Source organism: Micromesistius poutassou (assembly GCF_964030765.1).
Source record: "Micromesistius poutassou genome assembly, chromosome: 2".
Lineage (NCBI taxonomy): Eukaryota > Metazoa > Chordata > Actinopteri > Gadiformes > Gadidae > Micromesistius > Micromesistius poutassou.
In genome coordinates this window covers 1903253-1926423 of record NC_140272.1, presented here as the reverse complement: position 1 = coordinate 1926423, position 23171 = coordinate 1903253, and the positions used below count along the sequence as shown (strand labels likewise).

At 51.3% G+C, this 23171-nt stretch overlaps 2 protein-coding genes across 2 annotated transcripts in view; one reads left to right on the top strand and one right to left on the bottom strand.

Annotated features, from left to right (window-relative positions):
• The window catches only part of LOC311339148 (receptor-type tyrosine-protein phosphatase gamma-like), a gene marked incomplete at its 3' end in the record, with an annotated part of 78047 nt that extends 55061 nt beyond the window's left edge, over positions 1–22986 (top strand). Inside the window, exons 5-22 of the mRNA XM_084464520.1 lie at positions 13–127; positions 869–1053; positions 3134–3242; positions 3399–3448; positions 4366–5170; positions 7019–7157; positions 10861–10952; positions 13292–13383; positions 14196–14292; positions 14448–14530; positions 15065–15199; positions 16810–16944; positions 17701–17873; positions 19487–19622; positions 19880–20026; positions 20904–20997; positions 21938–22014; positions 22789–22986. Of these exons, the coding sequence (XP_084320646.1) occupies positions 13–127; positions 869–1053; positions 3134–3242; positions 3399–3448; positions 4366–5170; positions 7019–7157; positions 10861–10952; positions 13292–13383; positions 14196–14292; positions 14448–14530; positions 15065–15199; positions 16810–16944; positions 17701–17873; positions 19487–19622; positions 19880–20026; positions 20904–20997; positions 21938–22014; positions 22789–22986 (2862 nt within the window). The remainder of the gene's footprint in view (positions 1–12; positions 128–868; positions 1054–3133; positions 3243–3398; positions 3449–4365; positions 5171–7018; positions 7158–10860; positions 10953–13291; positions 13384–14195; positions 14293–14447; positions 14531–15064; positions 15200–16809; positions 16945–17700; positions 17874–19486; positions 19623–19879; positions 20027–20903; positions 20998–21937; positions 22015–22788) is intronic.
• Positions 22987–23022: 36 nt separating this feature from the next.
• LOC311339145 (calcium-dependent secretion activator 1-like) overlaps positions 23023–23171 on the bottom strand; it is a gene marked incomplete at its 3' end in the record, with an annotated part of 64933 nt that continues 64784 nt past the window's right edge. Inside the window, exon 26 of the mRNA XM_084464517.1 lies at positions 23023–23049. Within this exon, the coding sequence (XP_084320643.1) occupies positions 23023–23049 (27 nt within the window). The remainder of the gene's footprint in view (positions 23050–23171) is intronic.

Here is a 23171-nt window from a genome sequence, read left to right as displayed (position 1 = left end):
GCCCACCTGGAGGCTCGCGTGGCCGGACGCCACCTGGAGGCTCGCGTGGCCGGACTCAAACCCAGCCTCCGAGCCGTCCGCTCTTCCGCTGACGGCTGTTCCTCTCCTTTACTGGAGAAAATGTCTTGTTTGGAGACGCGCGCTGCAGGGAGACAGACACACAGACACACACAGACAGACACACACACACACACACACAGACACACAGACAGACAGACACACACACACACACACACAGACAGACACACACACAGACACACAGACAGACAGACACACAGACAGACACACAGACAGACACACAGTCAGTCAGTCCTGAGCCTCACCTCTGCCAAGCCTTGGGGGAGGGTGTGTTTATTTAGTCATTCTTATTTTATGTCACCGTTGTTTTTTCTACCCTCTGCCACTGGCCACTTGGATTCTGTCCACGCACACACGCGTAGACACGCACGACCTCACACACCCGACACCCGGCATGCATTCACACACAGGCACAGGGTGTCAGCGTGTCTCAGTCCAGTCTAAGGTTTAAAAGATGTCCACGTTGGTTGAAATCACCATGCCATAACGTCCCTCCTGTGGCTCATTTATTTAGTTGTTATTGTTGTTTTGTTTCTTATTGGTTGTGCTAACCACCACCCCACCCCCCCTCCTTCCCCCTTGCTCCTTCCTGGCTCCCCTCTCCTCTCCTCTCCTCTTCCTCCTCCCACTCCCACTCGTCTCCTCTTCCTCCTCCTCCTCCTCCTCCTCCTCCTTCCCGCCTCCCCCTGCTCATTCTTGGCTCCTCCTCCCCTCCTTCCACTACTCCTCCCCTCCCTTCCTCTCTGTCTTGCCTCCTCCTCCTCCCTCCTCCTCCTCCTCCCTCCTCCAGTGTGCAGCACTGCGCCCCTGAGGATAAAGATCCAGCCTCTGAACCAATCTGCCCTGACGCTGAGCTGGGAGCGCCCGGCGGTCCTCTACCACCCGCCCATCACCAGCTACATGGTGTCCTACAGCTGGGAGCGCAGCGACCTGGCCAACGAGAACACCTTCACCAAGGCCGCCGACCAGACCATGGTGAGGGACGGCTCCTCCCGTCTCCTGCACCGCGTCTCGCCGCGTTTGAAGGCTTCAGTTTGTTGTTTTTTCTCTCCGACTGAAACGGGAGAGGAGGGGGGGCCGAGAGGGAGGCCGACGAACGACGTAGGGCCGGCGAGGCAGCGGTTGAATGTTGTTGTTGTTGTTGTTGTTGTTGTTGTTGGTCGTCGTCGTTAATGGGCAGGGTCTCATCTGAACGAACGACGATGGGAAGATTTTCCCTTAAACGTGTGTACGAACGTTTGACCCCCCGAAGAAAAGGGCTAGCTTGAGTCCGATACGGACTTAACATGTCTATGTTCCTCAATTCGATGACACGCGACAGAACGTCGTTTGAAACGACCATAAGCCCTTCGTGATATCAATCGACGTGTGGTCTACACTCCCAATGATTAAAGTGATTAGTGAAACCAATATTTTTTTTTTTTCTCCAAACCACCCGGCCTCTGGATCCACGGAGCGTAGCGTTAGCGGGCGCGCCGACAATAACGCGTAATGCGTCAGCGGCCGACATGCTGGCCCACGTCAGGGCGAGCGCATTAGCGCGCCGCGGAGCACGGCGTAGCGCCCCCGTGTACCCTTTTGTGAGTGCGAAGGCTACAAAAGGCTCCATCGACCCACGCACGCACGCAGCCCTCAAGCAGCCGGCCGAGTCATGACAGCGCATCACACGGCGCACTTTATGCTCAGACAAAAGAGGCCCGAGTTTATTGTCAAAGTGTTTGCGCGGCGGGGGGACAAAGTGTTGTGTCCAGGGACGCCGGCTCTGATTGAGTGGCCTCTCGTATCTCCCGGACAGATGGACGGACGGACAGGGGAAGGGGGCGAGGTGGGGGGGGATTTAAAGAGCTCTGATTGTTTGAAGGCTAGCGGACGGGCCGCACGTATCTGAGGACAGCGGGGTCACAACAGGCGACGCATCGGCTCGGGAGAGGAGATGAGAGACCGGAGGGGCCGGAGGGAACGTCTGAACGATTACAAAGCGTCTCTCTCTCTCTCTCTCTCTCTCTCTCTCTCTCCTCTCTCTCTCTCTCTCTCTCTCTCTCTCTCTCTCTCTCTCATCTCCTCTCTCTCTCTCTCTCTCTCTCTCTCTCTCTCTCTCTCTCTCTCTCTCTCTCTCTCTCTCTCTCTCTCTGTGTGTGTGTCTTGCTCTCTCTGTGTGTCTTGCTCTCTGTGTGTCTCTCTGTGTGTGTCTTGCTCTCTCTCTCTCTCTCTCTCTGTGTCTCTCTCTCTCTCTCTCTCTCAGTGTCTTGCTCTCTCACCCTCCATATCTTTATGTCTCTCACTCTCCCGAAACCCACCGGCCAGGGCCGTCAGACGACCCACCCTGGCTTTGATACATGTGGATAATGCGTGTCCTCTTTTTAAACAGAGAACAGAGTCCGTGATGCTGGCTGGTGGTTATCCTTTTTTGTAAATTTGCGCTCGGCGATTTGGTTTGATATAAAAAAAAAAAAACCTGCCGTTATTCTTAAAATCTAAAATGGTAGAAAATAATCGATTTCTTTATGTTTTTCTGCGTACCGCCTTACACAATGGCTTCATCCCGACCGAGGCAGAGCCCGCTCACCGCACGGCCCTTTTATTTCTGTTCACTTCATTTCCATTTAAATGTCCAGCGTCTATCTCTCCAGACGCGGGTCAATTTGGAGAAGCACTTGCTTTCAGCTACCTGCGAGAAATTAGTCGGGAATCACTCAAAGGCAGGAATCCAGCGAGCTTTTAACAAAACCCTTTCTAACTTAAGTAATGTCAACTGCCAAGTGCTAAGCTCAAATGGGAAAAGATTTTAAAAAAAACAACGGAGACGCCGGCTCGCTTTGCAGGAAGCGCTCCCTGCTAATGAAAAGCGTGTGTATTCCTGCGGATGTTTTTTGCACATGCTGCCGTACGTATTCCGAGGATTGTTTTTTTTGTTTTTTCCCCCCCCGTGACGGTTGTTTGAGCAGATATAAAAAGACATGTGCGCCTCTTGTTTCTATTAGAGAGCAAACACAGAGGAGATGAATATTGTCGGCCTTTCCCCCCCCCCCCCCCCCCGTCCCCCCGTCCCCAACAGAAGGCGGTGATATCCAACGTGTCCCCGGACTTCCTGTACCTGTTCAGAGTGCAGGCGGTGTGTCCGCGGGACCTGCGCAGTGACTTCAGCCAGACGCTGCTCTTCAGGGGTGAGCACCCCCACCTCCTGGGGACGGGACGGGACGGGACGGGACGGGACGGGGGGGGGGTTAGGTTATCAATCATTTATACATTTCTAAATTAAAGCGTGTCCTTTTTTCCCAAAGTAACGTTTCCCTTCCTGCGGTTTCCCTCTCGTTTCTCAGCCAACACCACCCGAATTTTTGAGGGGTCCCGAATCGTGAAGACGGGCATGGTGAGTTAACGAGAAGGGGTGTGTGTGTGTGTGTGTGTGTGTGTGTGTGTGTCTGTAAGACACTGTGTGTGTGTGTGTGTGTGTGTGTGTGTTTGTCCATGAGACACTGTGTGTGTCTCTGTGAAAAGATGTGTGTGTGTGTGTGTGTGTGTGTGTGACACTGTGTGTCTGTGAGACACTGTGTGTGTCTGTGTGTGTGTGTGAGACGCTGTGTGTGTGTGTGTGTGTGTGAGACGCTGTGTGTGTGTGTGTGCGTCAGATGCCGTGTGTGTGAGACGCTGTGTGTGTGTGAGTGTCAGATGCCGTGTGTGTGTGTGTGTGTGAGACGCTGGGTGTGTGTGTGTGTGTGAGACGCTGGGTGTGTGTGTGTGTGTGTGTGTGTGTGTGAGACGCTGGGTGTGCGTGTGTGTGTGTGTGTGTGTGAGACACTGTGTGTGTGTGTGTGTGTGTGAGACGTTGTGTGTGTGTGTGTGTGTGTGTGTGTGTGAGACGCTGGGTGTGTGTGTGTGTGTGAGACGCTGGGTGTGTGTGTGTGTGTGTGTGTGTGTGTGTGTGAGACGCTGGGTGTGTGTGTGTGTGTGTGAGACGCTGGGTGTGCGTGTGTGTGTGAGACGCTGTGTGTGTGTGTGTGTGTGTGTGTGTGTGAGACGCTGTGTGTGTGTGAGATGCTGTGTGTGTGTGTGTGAGACGCTGTGTGTGTGTGTGAGATGCTGTGTGTGTGTGTGAGACTCTGTGTGTGTGTGAGACGCTGTGTGTGTGTGTGAGACGCTGTGTGTGTGTGTGAGACGCTGGGTGTGTGTGTGTGCGAGACACTGTGTGTGTGTGTGTGTGTGTGTGTGAGACGCTGGGTGTGTGTGTGTGAGACGCTGGGTGTGTGTGTGACACTGTGTGTGTGTGTGTGTGACCCTGGTCTCCAGCCCACAGTGTCCCCGGCGTCCTCGGCGGACATGGCCCCCATCAGCTCGGGCTCGTCCACCTGGACCTCCTCCGGGCTGCCCTTCTCCTTTGTCTCCATGGCGACGGGCATGGGCCCCTCGTCCAGCGGCAGCCAGACCACGGTGGCGTCGGTGGTGACCAGCACCCTGCTGGCCGGCCTGGGCTTCGGCGGCGGCGTCATCTCCTCCCTGCCCGGCTCCCTGTGGCCCACCCAGGCCCCCTCCTCCTCCTCCCCCCAGCACACCAGCCCCCCGCCCGCCCGGCCCACCGGCACCCACCACGCCGCCGCGCCCCGGGGCCCCGACGCCGAGGGGCCCTCGGAGGAGAGCCCGGCCCCGGGGGAGGGGGGGGGGGAGGCGGCGGGGGAGGACAAGGAGAAGGCGGAGGAGAAGGAGGAAGGGGACGAGGACGACACCGGCGAGGAGAAGAAGAAGAAGGGCGGGAAGAAGGCTCAGGACGGCGTCACGCACGACGGGGCGGACGCCGCCGTTGCCGTGACGACGACGACGGCGGCGGCGGCCGCCACGCCCACCGCCTTCGCCGCCGCCGGCGACGACGGCACGGAGTACGGGAGGGCGTCGACCCGGGGGCCGGGGGCCGGGGCGACCCCCAGCGCCCAGGAGGAGGAGGAGCCGGTGTCAGGGGAGACGGACGAGGAGCCGGGCGTGGCCCCGACCCAGGGGCCCGGCAGCGAGGTCACGGTGATGCAGATCCCCCAGAACCCCACCCTGTCCACCAAAGGCCCCGGGGACAACAAGAGCCAGTGGCCCTTCTCCGTCCCCATCGGTGAGTCTCGTCCCCGTTCTCCCCGTTCTGGTTCCACGTTGAACCCCGCCGCGCCGCGCCCCGCCCGCCCAGCATCGTACCGCCCCCCCCCCCGCCGTCCAGAACCCATCCACGGGATGCTCAAAAAATCCGGCCTATTCGACCCAAAACCGAATTTCCAGACGATTCTTTCTTCTCCTTCCGAAGTGACATTCTCCGCAATGAATTTGTGTGTGTGTCTGTGTGTGTCTGTGTGTGTGTCTGTGTGTGTGTGTGTGTGTGTGTGTGTGTGTGTGTGTAGCGCTTCTCTGGAATCAAACCTACACACACACACATACACACAGGCAAAGCTGACGGCCCCACACTTGAGTGTCACTACAAACCGGAGCCCTGAAGGCGTAGGCAAGTTTGCCAACAGGCTTTTGTTTTAAAGGCGAAATGAAAGCAGTGGGAAGAGTTAGCTTCAGGGTGGGGGAAACGCCACCAGGGCATTTATCTTATGAAGTGCAAACTGTTTGCCTTTTGTTATTTACCACAATTTAAATCCCTTTTACCGTCTGAATAATGAGATTCAGTTGCAGCACCCAAAGGTAAACCAAGACAATTATTTTGTGATTATCAAAGAAGATTCTGCACACCGCTACGTTGGAACGGTGCGCCCAGGAAATGACTTGAATCACTCGCATACATCATTTATGCATGCAAGTTGCTGTAAAGCACTGCATATTTAAAGACCACCTCTGTGTATGGAAAGTTTGCAAAGTATGTAAGTGATCCCATTATAACAGTAATTTTAATGACAATCATTCTATTGTTTTCATTATTAATGTTATTCCACACAATGGGTCCAACATTTCGAAACTCCAAATGACAAAACAGACACTGGCAAAAAAGTGAACTCCGATGGCGCCAATCAGGATGGCCACTCACCTAGAATCCAAACAGTTCTGCACTGCTTGGCTGCGTCTCTCTCTCTGCGCCGTGACCAGGCTCTCTCTTAACATGGTAATATGTTCCAAATAAAACCAAATTCCGTCACAAAATACACTTTTTCCAAGGAGCCATCTAGCAATCTTTCTCTCCGTATGATTTTTTTATGCTAGTGGTTGTCATAGTGACTGACCATTATCGTGGCCTTGAGGGTAATCTTCACGTCAGTCACCGAACCTTGTGCGTGTGTGTATGCAGGCAGGGTAGTCTGGTGGCGAGGACGTCTGACTCCCAGCCCAAAGTAGGGCTGAACCATTTGGGGAAGTAGTCGAATTGTGATTATTTAGACCAATATTGCGATTGCGATTTAGTATGTCGTTTTTATTTTTAAAGGTCCTTATGTTCTGTATTATTCACTAAACAAGCAATAAATCATTCTATAGTATGACCAACACAACATTGGAAGCAGTCAACATATAAACTGCTCTTTCCTTTAGGCCATAGGCCAGGCCTATGTGTGGAGATTAATTGATGCATGAGTTGATATTATAACATTTTTATTTAACTATTGAATTGTAAAAGAAAAATAAATACGAATCTTACTGATCTCCAGTCAGTTACAGTAACAAATCAAAATAAAATAAAAGCAGCCTTTGCGATTTGCAAATCGCGTTCTATTCACAATGTCTGTTTGAATTGGATTAATCGCTCAGCCCTAGCCGAAAGGGGTCTACGTTCGAACTCCAAGGTCTACCTGTGGGGAACCATGTCTTTAGGACGCCCCCACCCCTTCCTTCTCCTCCTTCATGCATCTCACACAGTTCTGAATTTGCAAGTGAGTCACTTTGAAGACAAGAAACCTGCGAAAATGACTAAAAACGATAAAACTGCCTTCAAACTGCTTTTCCTCCTTGTGTTTTATTCTCCCGGGTCCTTCAGACACGACGGACCCCTCCAACCTGACCCGGAGCCCCGCACCCGGGATGGGGCGGGGGGTGTGGATCATTCCCCTGGTGGTGGTGTCCACACTCACCCTGCTATGCCTGGTGATGCTGCTGGTGGTGCTGGTCTACTGGAGGTGAGAATTCCCTGTGCATTTAACACACAAAAGTGCAAACCCATCTAAAAAGGAACAGGGGGGGAAGAGAGGGGGAAAGAAAGTGGTACAGTGGATCCCTTCCGTTCCACAAGGGCTCTTTTGATCCTGGCTAAGGAATCTAGGGCAGCAGCGTGCTACGTTCTACACGCGCACCCATGCACACACACACACATGCATGCATGCACCCACCCACGCACGCACGCACACGCGCGCGCAGGAACGAGCAGGCACACGCACGCACGCACGCGCTTGCATATGCACGGACGTGCATGCACACAAACGCGCACACACGCATGCATATGCACGTACGTGTGCACACAAATGCATGCGTGCACACACACACACACTCCAGCCCCCGTTCCTCCTCTTCAAGCGGTGCTTTGAAATGGCACGACTGGTGTTATATCACACAGATCTCTCCTTCACTCTTGTGACCTGTGCGGCACAACCCACTTTTCCATGTGAACGCACAAGCTATACTTATCACTTTAGGTATATGGTGGGTTTCATTGTATAGTTGCATTCAATAATGGTTTCTAGGGGAAAGTCTGTGATTAAAGAGACCCTACCTCGTACTTTGCCGTGATGTACGATTCACAACATATCCCCAGAAGGGAGCCGCTTAGGCCCCAGTAGAACGGGGAGACAATGGAGAACGTGCCGGTAACGGTGCCTTAACTTTAAATTATGGGCAACATAGCGCTAACCATAATGAGATCATTAGAAAAAATTAAAGGACTTCATTAACATCTTAATGCAATGCGAAAACATGCATACATAACCATTCCGAGGGACTGTGATGTGTGCGTACATCTAGCTTGAGAGGAGATATTTTTTAATAGAACTCCGTTCCCCCCCCCCCCCCCTGCTCGGTGAAAGAGATAAAATATTATTCATCTTATCCTGTCACTCCCCTGGGTGTGATGGGAAAGACCTAGAGGCCCTTAAAATGTGGCAGGGGCCCCAGCTGTGGCCCTGCGCTCGCAGCTGATTTCCAGCCACACAGTAATTATACACACCATGCCATGGCCACGCTTTGGCTATAGCTCGCAGGCCAAGCAGCTCCCGAAGGTTCCCCTCCCGCGCCTGCTCGCCCAGCCCCTCTCGCCCCTCTCGCCGCGTGCAGCTGCTTCAGGTCCCCCGCCCGGGGGGACTCCACTAAGATTCCACTAGAAACGGGCTTACTCTTAACAGAGATCCTTGGTCTTTGTGGAAGGTTCCACATTCTGTTATTATGTCTGTCCGTGTTGTGATGGTGAGATGAAACGCGGCCTCGGTCTCACGTACTTCGATCGTCTGAAGAAACAGATTCACGTTGTGGATGATAAAAATAATATGAAAAGAATACACGTGTGTGTGTGTGTGTGTGCGCGTGCGTGCGTGCGTGCGTCACGCATGTGGCCACACGCTCCTCGCGGTGGTTCTGTTCATCAGGGTAATCTCGGCAGTAACACAGTGTCTGTCGGCTGTCGGCGGCTGACAGGTCAGCGGAAGGCGTGATGGTGGCGTGGTGTTTCAGGATATATAGCGGGGAGTGAATGAGGACAGGCAGCGCCGGGCTGTGAAAGGGGGGCGTCACGGTGATTGTGACAGTTGCCAGACATTGTCTGCCTTCCCCAAGGGGGAACTGGACCATGATGAAAAGACTGGATCAACTCCCTCACATCCTGGCTGTCTCGGGTCTCGTGTCTGTTCACTCTCTGCCCTGTCAATCTCCGGCGACTAGGAGGCTATTGGAGCACTTTGCTGCAATCAATCTCTCCAGTGCCCCCCCTTTTTTTTTTTTTCTTCGCTCTCTTTTTTTCGCTTCTGCCCGAGAATTGTCCGAGCGCTTGGCATGAAGAGGCCGTCCCAATCATGCGGGTTATCTCTCAGGTGAACTCCACCGTCGCCTGTGCTATGGCGATACACCGGTCAGAAATCCCGTTTTTTATTTATTTTTTTATTTAGTGTAGAGTACTTTCTTTCGTTGATGTTGTCCTAATTTGTTCCCCGCCGTCACAAACACAGCCTCCCTGTCTTAATGCGATACAATTAGTTTTTCTAGAACAACGCGAGGCAGTGCAGCTGCAAGCCTCGGGGGGGGGGGGGGGTTCACAGATGCTCGGCAGCGAGGCGGCCATCTGCAAAGGGCTGGTTTTAAAACGCCGGCTCCCAGAGAGGCCGCGAGTCAAGTGATTCCTCGAAAGAGAGATGCATCAAAAGCCGGTTTCAGGATTGTTGTCCGTGGTGAGGCAGCCCACTCACACCCTCATTTCCATTCCCCCCCAACCCCCCCCCCCCCCCTCGTGGGTTCCAGCCCCTTCTTCTGAGGCCGTCTGTGGGGAGCGGGGGGGAGGGGAGAGGGGGGGAGGGGGGGGGGGGTGTGGAGCAGAGGTAGTGACGGAGCCGGTTAGTTAGCCACGGCACATCTGACCCCCCCGACGGGAGTCATTAGGGTGTGCAGCTGTGACGCAGGCCGGGAGCTGACTGCACGCACACAGTCTCTCTCATTCTTGCGTGCTCTCTCACCGTCTCCCCATCTCTCTCTCTCTCTCTCTCTCTCTCTCTCTTGCTGGGAAATATCCTAAATGCTGTTTTCTTTGGAGGTTTTCACCTCTTTTTCGCACACAAAGAATGATGAACCTCTGCACCCTTCTCTGCATGAAGCACAGGTAGGACTCGTCCTTTTGGTAGGGAGCTCTTGCAGTATGCCAACGGGAAGGGAAATGTTGACTGGCTTATGGCACATGGGGCTAAGACACTCAGGTGTTGGGGCTGTAGGACATTCAGGCGAGGGGGGTGACAAGTCAAGCGGGTAGAGTGAAGACATCCAGGGGAGGGTGCTAACGCATCCAGGGTGTAGGGGCGGCGCATCAAGGGGGTAGGGGTAAGAGATCCAGGGGAGGGTGCTAACGCATCCAGGGTGTAGGGGCGGCGCATCAAGGGGGTAGGGGTAAGAGATCCACTGGATAAGGGTAAGACACAATGGCCTATCTTTGAGTTGCAGACGTAATCACCAGTCATCACTCTGTGACGCGCACACCTTTCTATATGTTGTGATGATCGGCAGATAAAAGAAATGATTTCATGAGATTGAACTTGTGGATCAAACGTAGCTCACTGCTTGATGTAAGATAATGAAAATGCCTTTTCTTCTTTGGTCGTTGGTGGCGGCTGTCTTGTCTGTTTCCCTGTTTCCCCCCCCCCCCCCCCTCGCAGTGCTTTGCCCTAAAGTGGAATGCTAATTCCTCTGGATAAGTGTGACACTTGGCTCTTTGTCGCTGTTTGTTTATCTATTTCCCTGGCTGGTGTTGGCTCTCACCGGCTCCCACTCACACTTACCTTACACTTACCTTGGCGAGAACCGAGTTAGGTTTTAGAAGAAAAAAAACGGTGGAACCGAACCTCTGTTGTAATTCCACTCACCGTTTAGAGGCTCATGCTGCGAATGGTCCCCTTCCCCCCCCCTCCCCCCCCCCCCAAATCCCCCCGAAACAACAACAACAACAACAATTTGACATGGGCAACACGGTGACGGACTGGACCTGGAAAACAATTTGACGCCGTCTCGCCAATTTCACAGAGGATTCATTGTTTGAGAACTGTGTGTGTGTGTGTGCGCTGTCGTGTGTTACCTGCCTCACCCGTCTGTCGTCTGTCCCCCCCCCCCCCCCCTCTGTCTGTCCGTCTGCGGCTACAGGCGGTTCTTCCAGACGGCCCACTTCTACGTGGAGGAGACCAGCTCCCCGCGGGTCGTAGCCAATGAAAACATCCCGATCATTCCCATACCAGGTAAGCCCGGCGTCTCGTGCTCGCACTACAAACAACTACTGCAACTTTTAAAGTGTTAAAGAAGTGTGGCCATTGTTGTCGTGGGAGTCTGAGGCATTAAAGTTCAGACTTAAAGAAGGAACCGTCTCGGTTGGATTGATTCTGAATTCAGCGGCCTCGGTCAATCAATGAGGGGGGGGGAACAAGTGGAGTAGAAATGCATCCGGGAGAGGGTTGAGTTACAAGGCATTCAGTGGGACAAGGCGTCCGCGTAGCTAGTATCGATCATCGCCTTATAGGAAACCCCCGCGCCCGCGCCCCCCCCCCCCCCCCCCCCCCCGCGCCCCGCCCCACCCTCCGGCTACGCCCATCCTCCGCCGTGTTATCAATCATTTTCACAGGGTCATTTACCACTTTGTTAGCTTAATGTCTTCATTTGCACAGTTTCAATTCATTTATATGTAAATGACTCTGCGAGCACCACCGCGGGAGCAGCCGTTCCACAGGTCCAGGTAGCAGTGGTCGCAGCGGCAGCTAGTCAATATTATAAGCTCGGCGGAGCCATTAGGCTCACGGGGACTCGGGCTGTGACCCATTTCATGGCACTGATTCCTTATTTAAAGAGTACAGCTGCTGACAATATCGACTCTCCCACTATTTGGCTTTTTAGTGCGCGTCTGTCTTACCGGACGTTCTGTTCGGTAGCGCCTCTCCCTTCGGCTCTCCCCCCCCCCTTCCAACCTCACACAACGCTCTGAGGACTGCCGCCGGGGAACGTCTATAAAGACAGATAAGGAAAGGTAAATGTTAACAGGACTTGGCTTAATGGGATGGAGATCTTTTCAATGGGTTATAAATTGCATCATTTCATTCTGGCCACTTCGACATTTAAGAAGTTCTAAAAGGGAAACGACCCGAGCAGTCTCTGAGGTCATTCTCTATTTGGCGTAGGTGAGTGTCGGTGTGTTTGGGTGTGTGTTTGCCCGCGTGTGTCTCGCTGTGTGTGGTCGTCGGGTCTGTTTTGCTGCCGTCTGTGTGTGTGTGTCGCTGTGTGTGGGTGTTGCTGATTGTGTGCGTGTCTTTGCGCGTGTCTGTGTGTGCGTGTGCCTGTGTGTGTGTGCCTGTGTGTGTGTGCGTGCGTGCGTGTTTATCGGTGTCTTCACCCCGCCGTCCACAGCTTTTTACATTGGCTGTGTACAAGCTCACGCACACGTGCGTGATGCAGCGTCCGTATGCAAATCCGCCCCTCTGCGCCCATCTGTTTTCCCACCTGCACCACCCCGCACCACCCCGCACCACCCCGCACCACCCCGCACCACCCCGCACCCTGCCCTTGGCAGCTTTAAGTTCATACCTTTTATTATTATTATTTTTTTCAATTGCTCTGTCAAACATCACATTTCCATTTTAATGAACTCCGCTGATTAGCCGGACGAACCTGTCTCTCGCCACAAAGCCAGACAGAGGGGAGGGAAATACGCTTTGATAAATGAACGGGTAATGATATTAAAAAAAGAAAAGAAAAGGTCTCCCGGCCACCTCTGCTGTGTTACCCGGTCAGGCGCGCTCCGGGCCCTCCTGGCCCCCGCTGTAATGGAGTGTTAGTCATCGGCCGGTAATAAACTGGTCTCCGTGGTGGTGGTGGTGGTGGTGGTAGGTAGGGATGGCAGCTGAGACTTTTGTCTGCCGCTGTCAAGAGTGTGACCGGCGCCGTTTAGCAGCGTGTTGTTGAGGTCTCATGATGTTGTCACCAAACACACGCGCACTCGCTTCACGTTATGAAGTGCTTGAAATGTAAAATGAAGGCTTCTGTCTGGGGAGTTTATCACGGTCCGCGTCAGCCCCGCTCTGCGGTAGCAGAGGGGGAGATGGAGGAAACTGTGTGTGTCTTAGTTTCTCTGTATTATCTATATCGTATTATGTGTTTTTCTGCCCTATTTTTGGGGTGATTTCTTTTGATAGTTTTTTGTTGTGTTGTGTTGTGCTGTGACGGTTTTCACCAGAAGTTGAGGCCGGTGGAGAGCCAATGACTGATCTGGTTTCAGACCTTGTATTATTTTTGCCCTCTGGTCAAATGTGAAAAAATGGGAAATCTAACAAATGACATCCTGGTTCCTTTTCTCTCTGTATTCTCCACACACGCGGTGGATGTCAACAGACCTTGTAGCTTTGTAGAAGATATACATCACACACACACGCACATGCACACACGCGCTCACGCACACACACGCACACGCACGCTCACACACGCGCACACACACGCACACACACGCTCACACACACTCGCTCACACAACAAATGGCCAGCGCTAGTAAAATGCTAATGTGTATATGCTAATGCTGATGCATTTCCTACCACAGATGACATGGATGCCATCCCAGTAAAGCAGTTTGTGAAACACATCATGCAGCTCTACTCTAACAACCTGCAGGGCTTCGCCCAACAGTTTGAGGTACAGTGGAAGCCGCCCCTCTTTACCTCGCTTAATTAGCATTGAAAAGCTATCGGTGTCACTGGAGACATGCATCATTGTGTTTGGTTTTGGCCAGAGAACGGCTAACATCGGCGCTTTGATTCAGCGCATGTCCTCCGTAACTACTCTGCAAATGAGGTCTGGGTTTAGGCGCTCGTGTGGTGTAATGTCCTGTTGGTGTGTTTGCGTGTCGATTTTTGGCGAACAGATGGATAAGGGAGGGAGAGAGACTCAAAGGTCGAAGGCAGAATAAATTGGGACGGACGGAGGTTAATTAAACAGGGTGCAGTCGGCGGCGGGGTTGGATTGGTCGAGTTCAGGAGCACATTTCCGCGTTGCCACAATGAAAGCGCGAGCAAAGATTTTTTTGCACCTCAGGCACCACCAGGGACATCGACTTTAAGTATTGCTGTTTTGAATAGAATCGCTCATTCAAATGCTCCATTATCATTATTATGTGAAGAAATTATTGAAGGCCCCCCCCCCGCCTCCCCCCCTTATGGGAGCATGCTCTGGTTGGCCAATCTTCTCGAAACAACCCACAAACAAACATTTCCCTGATTTCTATTTTCATAAGTTAAACGAAAAAAATAATTGTTTTATTTTACAAACCAACACGTATTATCGAGTCATTTTTATTCAGTGACTTTTTATTTTTATGAACAACACAATCACACCCCACAACCCTCCGCCCTACGCCTCGCTGACCTTGTACGTTTGTTTGTGTTGCCGTTTTGTGCGTTTGTGTGTTTGTTTTCCCCGTCCTGGCTGTCTTCCCCCCCCCCCCCCAGGAGGTCCAGCGCTGCACGGTGGACCTGAAAATCACGGCGGAACATTCCAATCACTCCGACAACAAGCACAAGAACCGATACATCAACATCATGGCCTGTAAGTCTGCTAACGCCGCGCCCAACACAAGCCTCCTTACTGTGACACCCAGCGCCACAGAATTGATAGCCACGGTTGATGGTGGTGGTGGAGGAGGAGGAGGAGGAGGGAGAGAGCTTACAAATAACATGTCGAGGTCTCATTTCTTTCCCTAGATGACCACAGCCGGGTGAAATTACGAGCGCTGGCAGGCAAAGACGCCAAGCACAGTGATTACATCAACGCCAACTTTGTGGACGTAAGTCGTGCTCTCTGCTCCTTGTTGGCCTATTTTAAAGTCAACCTTTTGTTTCTTTTTACCCTTGTGTTCCCCCTCCTTCTGGTTCTGGTCTGGTAGTTCCCTCTGCGTTTTCCGCCTCTGTATGTTAATCGCGTAAAAATACAAATATTAATTCTTGGTTTCAGTTCCATTGAAACCCGAATGTTAACGCTGAGCACGGACGGAATTCTGCTGGGAATTTCTACTCAGGCGGCGGAATCATTAAAAAGAGAGAGAGGGAGAGAAGGGAGAGGGACATTGTTTTTAATTTGCCACAATCAAGGTCACATCATTTTCGTGCTTTATTGGCGACGTCTAAATGAATGAGCAAATATGATTAAAATAAATGAATTTCGCAGCGCACACCCTCCATTATGGCATCACTCAGGGCTCACTACTTGATCAATAGAGAGTAGGATGCCGCTAATTAGTATTGCATTGATCGCCTCTCACGTCTCATTCACAACAGGGCCGTCTCATTCCCCCTGCTTCCCCTCTCTCTCTGTTCTTCAGGGCTACAACAAACCCAAAGCCTACATCGCGGCCCAAGGTCCTCTGAAGTCCACCTTTGAGGACTTCTGGCGCATGGTGTGGGAGCAGAACAGCGGCGTGATCATCATGATCACCAACCTGGTGGAGAAAGGCCGGGTAGGTGGACCCGGGGTGCTTGATTATCGAGGGAGGGACGGTGCGATGGGCAGGCTTGTGTCCGGGGCTACAGGCTGTTGGACCCCCCCCCAGCTGAAAGGTACCGGGCTCCGTCCGACCGCAGCCTAACCTGTGGGACAGCGGTTTTCAATAGGTGAGGCGTGCCTCCCCTGGGGGCCGCCAAAGAGCCACAGGGGGAGGCGCAACACGCGGAGGAAAAATAACGGTCCACATCTGTATGCAGCTCTATTGATATCGGTAATTGTGCGCGCGTGTATTAGTTTTAAAAATGCATCGTTTCCTTGTCCCAAGTCAAAAGAAGTCAGCATTAAATGTTTCCAACCCTGGAGGATGTTGCGGAGAAGACAGGGCTGCCTCTTAACTCTGTCCAACCTCATCATCACTGCGCATTTGAATGGGTTGCGTGACCAGTTTGGCGAGGACTTTTGGAGAGGACGCAATGGGAAATCAGTCGGTGAGAAATCTGTTCCGTTCCAACACCCCGTAATGGACTGAGCCTGTAGGAGCAGGAGGCCCTGGTCGAGCTCAGCTCGAATATGGACTTGAAGCAGAGACTTGGAGAAATGCCGATCACGCGTTTCTGGTTGTCTGTGGAGAGCAAGTTCCCCCAGATCTCCACTGAGGCTATGAAAGTCCTAATCCCCTTCACCTCCACCTACTAGTGGGGGTGTGGGTTTTCCGCACTGACCCTGATTAAAAACAAATACAGATCAAGGCTGCAGGTGGAGGACGACTTGCGTTTATTTCTCTCTGCAGTGCAGCCCTGCATCAAACACCTCTGCGCATGGCGCATTTTGTTTATTTAAATCTGAGGTTTTATGTGGCTGAAATCGTTAAAAAAAATGTGAAAGTATGTGAATCTGTTCATGCACAACATGCTGTTGTCGTTCATTGATCAGAGAGCTGTCCATTGTGCTGATTTTTTTCGTGGATAGGCCAACTGATGTTCAGCGATTTTAAAAGTAGCCTCAATTAGGCCTGCATGAAGTTGGAAATGATTTGCTGTTGCAAAGAATCGTTTATGAATGCAAAAAAGTTGTGGAAATAATGTCTTCAAATACAATATAAAAAAATATTTACATTTGATCAGTTGGTGAAAGTCATCATTGCCTCCTGGAACACACAAAAGATGGCATTTACTGCAGAGGCGTGTGGGGGTTAGGTCAGGCGGACAGGATATATTTTTGTTTTTTGGGGGGGGGGGGGGGGGGGGGCTCGGCTGTCCTTACCTACTCTAAGGGGAGGCTCACATTCACCCAATTTGAAAACCCCTGCTGTAGGAGATGCCTCCAACCCCTACCTGCTCCCTAATGCTACTGTTACGATTCAGTCTACTAGCAGATTATTTTATTCATTGCAACTTACAGAGATGGTTTATTTGAAGTCTTTAATGGGCAGGTATTCTTGCTCAAGGATGCTTATGACTGCAGATTCGACTGCGGAATCTGTGTTCAATCCCACCATTCTTACCGAACCCTAATCTCACTCAAAGTCCCCGTGGGTCAAGGCCTCTGCCAAATGACTGAACGACTAATGCTTCGGCGGTGCTGTGTTTTGAAACCCTGCCTTGGTTGTGACCTTTCTCCCAGAGGAAATGCGACCAGTACTGGCCCAGTGAGAACAGCGAGCAGTACGGCAACATCGTGGTCACCCTGAAGAGCACTAAGGTGCACGCCTGCTACACGCTGCGCCGCTTCCTCATCCGGAACACCAAAGTCAAGAAGGTAGGAGCGGCTGTGGCCCCCCCCCCCCCCCCCCCCAGCAGAAGCCTCTGCCCTCGAGTCCTCCTGTTTTAGCCCGATCCATTCCGAGACCGACGTCCCAAACCCTGGAGAGAGAAGGCTCTGGTTCCCGTCTGAACGTGTGGGAGGGTGGCGTTGTGGCGTTAGTGGGACTAGGGCACAACGCACCTGGTTCTCAAACCCTCTAAGATGTCTTTTCAGCTGAGTACACCCTCCTCACCGGCACAAGACATTTTTGGGAGATAAAAAACTACATAAATAATGTAAACGTGAACAATTCAAATGGTGCAAAAACTCAACAATTTAGTGAGAAACGTGGGGCCTGTGCTTCATCCAAGCACAGCGGCCAGGGGAGGCTCAGAGCATCTAGAGGGGATTTCCATTGAAATATTCCTCCTGAAACGGATACGCGTTTCTGGATGCGCTTTCTTTTCACGGTTTCTCCTTTGTCCTTGTTATTATATTTTAGTATTTTCAGCAGCACCCCCTGCAGTACTCCAAACTACCCCTAGGGGTACGAGTACCCCCGTTTGAGAACCACAGGTCTTAGTGTGTCAGACTCAGACTCCCAGCCAAAGAGCACCACAAAGGGCTTTGACTCCCCAACGCCCCCCAAACGAGCCCAACGCGACCTCTAACCTCTCCATACCCGCCCCCGCCCCCGCCCCCCCACGTAGCGACCCCGTCTCTCGCCCCTCTTGTATGAATGAGACTGTAAATACCCGACGTGCGTTGCAGGGGCAGAAGGGGAACCCGAAGGGGCGGCTGAACGAGCGCACGGTGGTCCAGTACCACTACACCCAGTGGCCCGACATGGGGGTCCCGGAGTACACCCTGCCCGTCCTCACCTTCATCCACCGCTCCTCGGCCGCTCGCACCCGGGACATGGGCCCGGTGCTGGTGCACTGCAGGTAGGGCCCCCCCCCCCCCTGCACAGCCTGCCTCACGCCCAGGGCTGGGCGCTTCATCAAAGTTTTATTGCGTCAAGCAACTTAATATAATCGAGTTGAAACTTTTTTTTTCTTTTTTTTCTTTTTCATGTATTTTATTCATGAAATTACTTTGGAGAAGTTGCAGAACAGCTGAATACATATTTGTACGTTATTTTCGATCTGAACATTTTCTATTCCAACATTTTGTGTTTTCTTTAAGGGGACGTTTCAAAGTTCTCGGTTACAAAGTGTTTTTTTTTTTTGGAGAGAAATGCTGAAAAGGTGCATCAATGTTTTCAAACTCAAAAACAATCGTTTGCATGATCGGGATTTCAATGTTGACCAAAATAATCGTGACTATGATTATTTCCCATAATGGAGAAGCCCTACTCACACCTGCCGCGTTCACAGTGCGGGGGGAAAAAAAACACCGATTTTTAAAAATATATTTTATCGCCGCTGGTTTCAAGAGTAGATCCACAACATTTCAAGGTGGAGGTTCAGCTTCAACTCTTTTTTTTTTTATCTGCCGTCTCCGGCGCATAGAAATCCTCCCAGCGCTTTCTTGTCGAGTTTATCGACTTTGCCCAGGCCTGTCGGTGTGGGAGCGGCCTCGGACGCGCTTCCTCCTGCACACAGGTTTTTCAGCGCTCGTAAAGTCGTCCGTTACACGGGCCGTTACATGGTTTGTGACAGCGTTTGGTTACGTTGTCCGTAGCGTCCTTCGTTACTTTGTCTGTCAGGTCGCTCGTCGCACCAGTTGTTGCATCGTTCTCGACGTTTTGTTTTGTTAACGTTGTTTGTCACGTCGTTGGTTACGCCGTTCATAACGTGACGGGTCAGACGGTTCGTAACACCGTTAGTATTTTTGTTCAGTACATCGTTCGACACATCGCTAGTTATGACACGTGTGACCTACATACCTATTTTCACTACACATCCTTTTCCACCCACACATTATTTCTCCAATTCCATTCTCGCAATTCCAGCCAGTTTTGAGTGCCGGCGTGTGTGTGTGTGTGTGTGTGTGTGTGTGTGTGTGTGTGTGTGTGTGTGTGTGTGTGTGTGTGTGTGTGTGTGTGTGTGTGTGTGTGTGTGTGTGTGTGTGTGTGTGTGTGGTGTGTGGTGGACTGATGCACTTCATTGTCCCTCTCCTCTTCTCCACTCTCTCTCTCCAACTCTCACTCTCCCTCCCCCCATCTTCCTCCCCCTCCCCCTCTCCCTCCCTTCCCCTCTCACTCTCCCTCCCCCATCTTCCTCCCCCTCTCCCTCTCCCTCCCCGTCTCCCTCTCCCCATCTTTCTCTCCCTCCCCCCCTCCCCCTCTCCCTCCCTTCCCCTTTCGCTCTCCCTTCCCCTCCCTGTCTCCCTCCCCCTCCCCCTCCCCCTCCCTCTCCCTCTCCCTCTCCCGCTCCCTCTCCCTCTACCTCCCCCCATCTTCCTCCCCCTCTCCCTCTCCCTCCCTCCCCCTCCCCCTCCCTCTCCCTCTCCCGCTTCCCTCCATGTAAACACCAGTGCTAGTTAACCTGGCTCACAGCTCCCTCTATGGGTTGTCTCTCTTGTGACGGTGGGTTTTGTGTCCTGTTGGTTCCAGCGCCGGTGTCGGGCGGACTGGCACGTACATCGTCATCGACAGCATGCTCCAGCAGATCAAGGACAAGAGCACAGTCAATGTCCTGGGGTTCCTCAAACACATCCGAACACAACGCAACTACCTAGTCCAGACGGAGGTACGCCTGGCTCCCGGCACTGTCACAGCTCTGATCACTCAAGAGCCAAGGAACACAACTCCAATATATATATATATATATATATATATATATATATATATATATATTCACACACGCACACACACATGCACACGCTCGATAAGGCGCCATCGACGTTAGAAACATCATCTGTTTTTTTGGGGGGGGTTTTCTTCTCCGTTCGTGGCGTCTGATCGGTCTCTCTCTCTCTCTCTCCCGGGGTTTTCCCGGGCGACCAGGAGCAGTACGTCTTCATCCACGACGCCCTGATGGAGGCCATCCTCATCAAGGAGACGGAGGTCCCCGCCTGGCAGCTGCACGCCTACGTCAACGGCATCCTGAAGCCGGGGGCCACCGGCCGCACGTGCCTGGAGAAACAGTTCAGAGTGAGTCCCGCGCACACGCGCGCGCACGCACACAAAGCGCACAAAAGTAAACATACACACACACACACACACACACACACATATACATATATACACACGCAAATGTACACACATACACACATACACATACACACACATACATACATACATATATATATGTATGTATATATACATACATACGTACATATGTATGTATGTATGTATGTATGTATGTATGTATGTACGTGTATATATATATATATTCATTCTCACACACGCACAGATACATACGCGTACGCACACTCTCACCCTCGGCCCTGTTAGTGCAGCACATCAGCTGACAGCTGAAACAGTGATTGATGCTTCTTGCTGCAGACCCAGGAGTAGGCCTGCTAGCGCCGTGGCTAGCTAGCGGAGCAGGGCTAGCGCGTTGGGCCTGCAGGGACCCCTAAGGGTGCATGTAACCACGGGAGAGTCCTTTGATGTGGGCTGTAATAACATGCCGGCGTGTTTTTGAAGAATGCTGCATGTTTCATGAGACTTGAAGCTTTTCTATGATTTATCTTTTTTTTTTTCTTCTTTTTTTTTTTTTTTTTTTAAAGCATTGGGGCAACAAACTAATTGGACTCCCAGATAATAAGAGTTTTGACGTTGCGGTCTTGAGGATTTGTAAATTGGAGAATATATCACTTCCTCTCACAGGGCTTATTCAAAGCTCCCGCTGCAGGCCGTGAGAATGAGTTCCGGGCGTGACAACAACAGTTGGGCGCGCAGGCCTGCAACGGTGTTACCACCGTCAACGTGGCTCCCTGTTTTATAACCGAGTTTCACATGACGACCGCCTCCCTCCCCACTCTCCCTCCCCACTCTCCCTCCCCACTCTCCCTCCTCTCTCCAGCTGCTGTCCCACTGCAACATGAGGTTTGTGGAGTGCTTCAGTGCGCAGAAGGACTGCAACAAGGAGAAGAACCGCAACTCCTCTGTGGTTCCCTGTGAGTAGAGCCCTCCACCTCCGCTCCCCGCCGCCTGCTCCCTCTGCCGGCTCCTGGCTGGTCGTCATCGTTAGCGCAGAAGACCCAGCAGCACATATAGGATGTGTAGGAGGCCACGTCCTATACGTCCTATATCTGTATTAAGATATACCGCGTATATATAAATATACAGTATGTGTGTATTGATATATATTTTAATACACATATAGGATGTGTAGGAGGCCACGTCCTATACGTCCTATATCTGTATTGAGATATACCGCGTATATATAAATATACAGTATGTGTGTATTAATATATATTTTAATACACATATAGGATGTATAGGAGGTCATGTCCTATGTATCCTATGTGTATTAGTATATATATAATTAATATATCTGTTTTAATACACATATCGGATATGTCAGACCTCACGTCCTTTATATATTAATACATTGACATGTAGGATATATAGGACGTGACGTCCTATTTATTTATATTTATTATGTGTAGTATGATATCTATATATCAAAACACATATAGGATATAAAGTGATGTGATTTGCTTTATATCCTATATGTGTATAAATATGTATATATATTATTACATATATAGGTTATACTGGACGTCAATACACATAGGATATATAGGACGTAAGATATATATTAATACACACACATACCTGTGTGTGTGTATGTATGTATATATATGTGTGTGTGTGTGTGTGTGTGTGTGTGTATCCGCAGTATATGTATATTTTTCAGTTTTAATGCGTTCTCTGTAGCCTGACAGCAAATGTGTTTCCATAGCAACGGAAACACAGGATAATGACTGTGTGAATTATTAGCCATTCAAATATCCTGCTTTATTCTCTCTCTCTCTCTCTCTCTCTCTCTCTCTCTCTCTCTCTCTCTCTCTCTCTCTCTCTCTCTTTCCCCCCCCCCCCCCCCCACATTAGCGGAGCGTGCCAGAGTGGGGCTCTCTCCTCTCCCTGGCATGAAGGGAACGGATTACATTAACGCGTCCTACATGATGGTACAGTATGAGCAGCTCAGTCCTGCCCTGTTTGTTTTCCCCTTACTGTCTCTTTTAACCCACTGTCCACATCCGCTCTCCCTTGCTTTGTCTGAAACCAACACATTGTGGTGTAGTCGCAGGGGGCTAAGCGCCACTGGAACATTTTCAATAACGATTTAGCTTTTTCTGTGTGTGCGTGTGATTACTGCACTAGATCGGGTTGTGCTGTAGAGAGGAATGACTTTGCCTCTCCGCTGGGAAGCGTTGTGTTAACCGCGTACAGCCAGGGCCCCGTTCTCCATGCGTGTGTGTTGAGTCGATAGCAATGACTTCATATGACGAGAGCAACGGCGGTCATCCATTGTCACGAGCCATGTGTATAAGATAGTCATTGATTGTCATGAGCCAATAGTAGCTGATAGTGATTATCACGAGGGATTGGTATCTGATAATCACTGATTATCATGAGCGATCGGTATCTGATGACCATTGATTATCATGAGCGATCAGTATCTGATGACCATTGATTATCATGAGCGATCAGTATCTGATGACCATTGATTACTATGAGCGATCGGTATCTGATGGCCATTGATTACTATGAGCGATCGGTATCTGATGGCCATTGATTACTATGAGCGATCAGTATCTGATGGCCATTGATTACTATGAGCGATCAGTATCTGATGGCCATTGATTACTATGAGCGATCAGTATCTGATGGCCATTGATTACTAAGAGCGGTGGGTGTGGGGGTTTAAATGCTGACCCGTGAATCTCTCGCACCCCCAGGGTTACTACAGGAGTAACGAGTTCATCGTGACCCAGCACCCCTTGCCCCACACCACCACAGACTTCTGGCGCATGATCTGGGACCACAACGCCCAGATAATCGTCATGCTGCCTGACAACCAGGGACTGGTGAGTACCGGAGGACCACAGGGGTGGGGGGGGGGGGGGGGGGGCGTCTCTCACTCACCAACGCTGTGACCACACCCGTCGCTTTAGTATTTGCATGGAATTGTGTCAACGCCGCACTGAACCGAACTCCTCCTGTGAGGGAACGTGGTCGACGGGTGGACAGGGTTTATTCTATAAACATCGAAAACAACATTTGAAACAAAACCGATGGCAGCAGTAGAAAAACAAGTTTGGTTTTCAGTCGAAATGTGCAA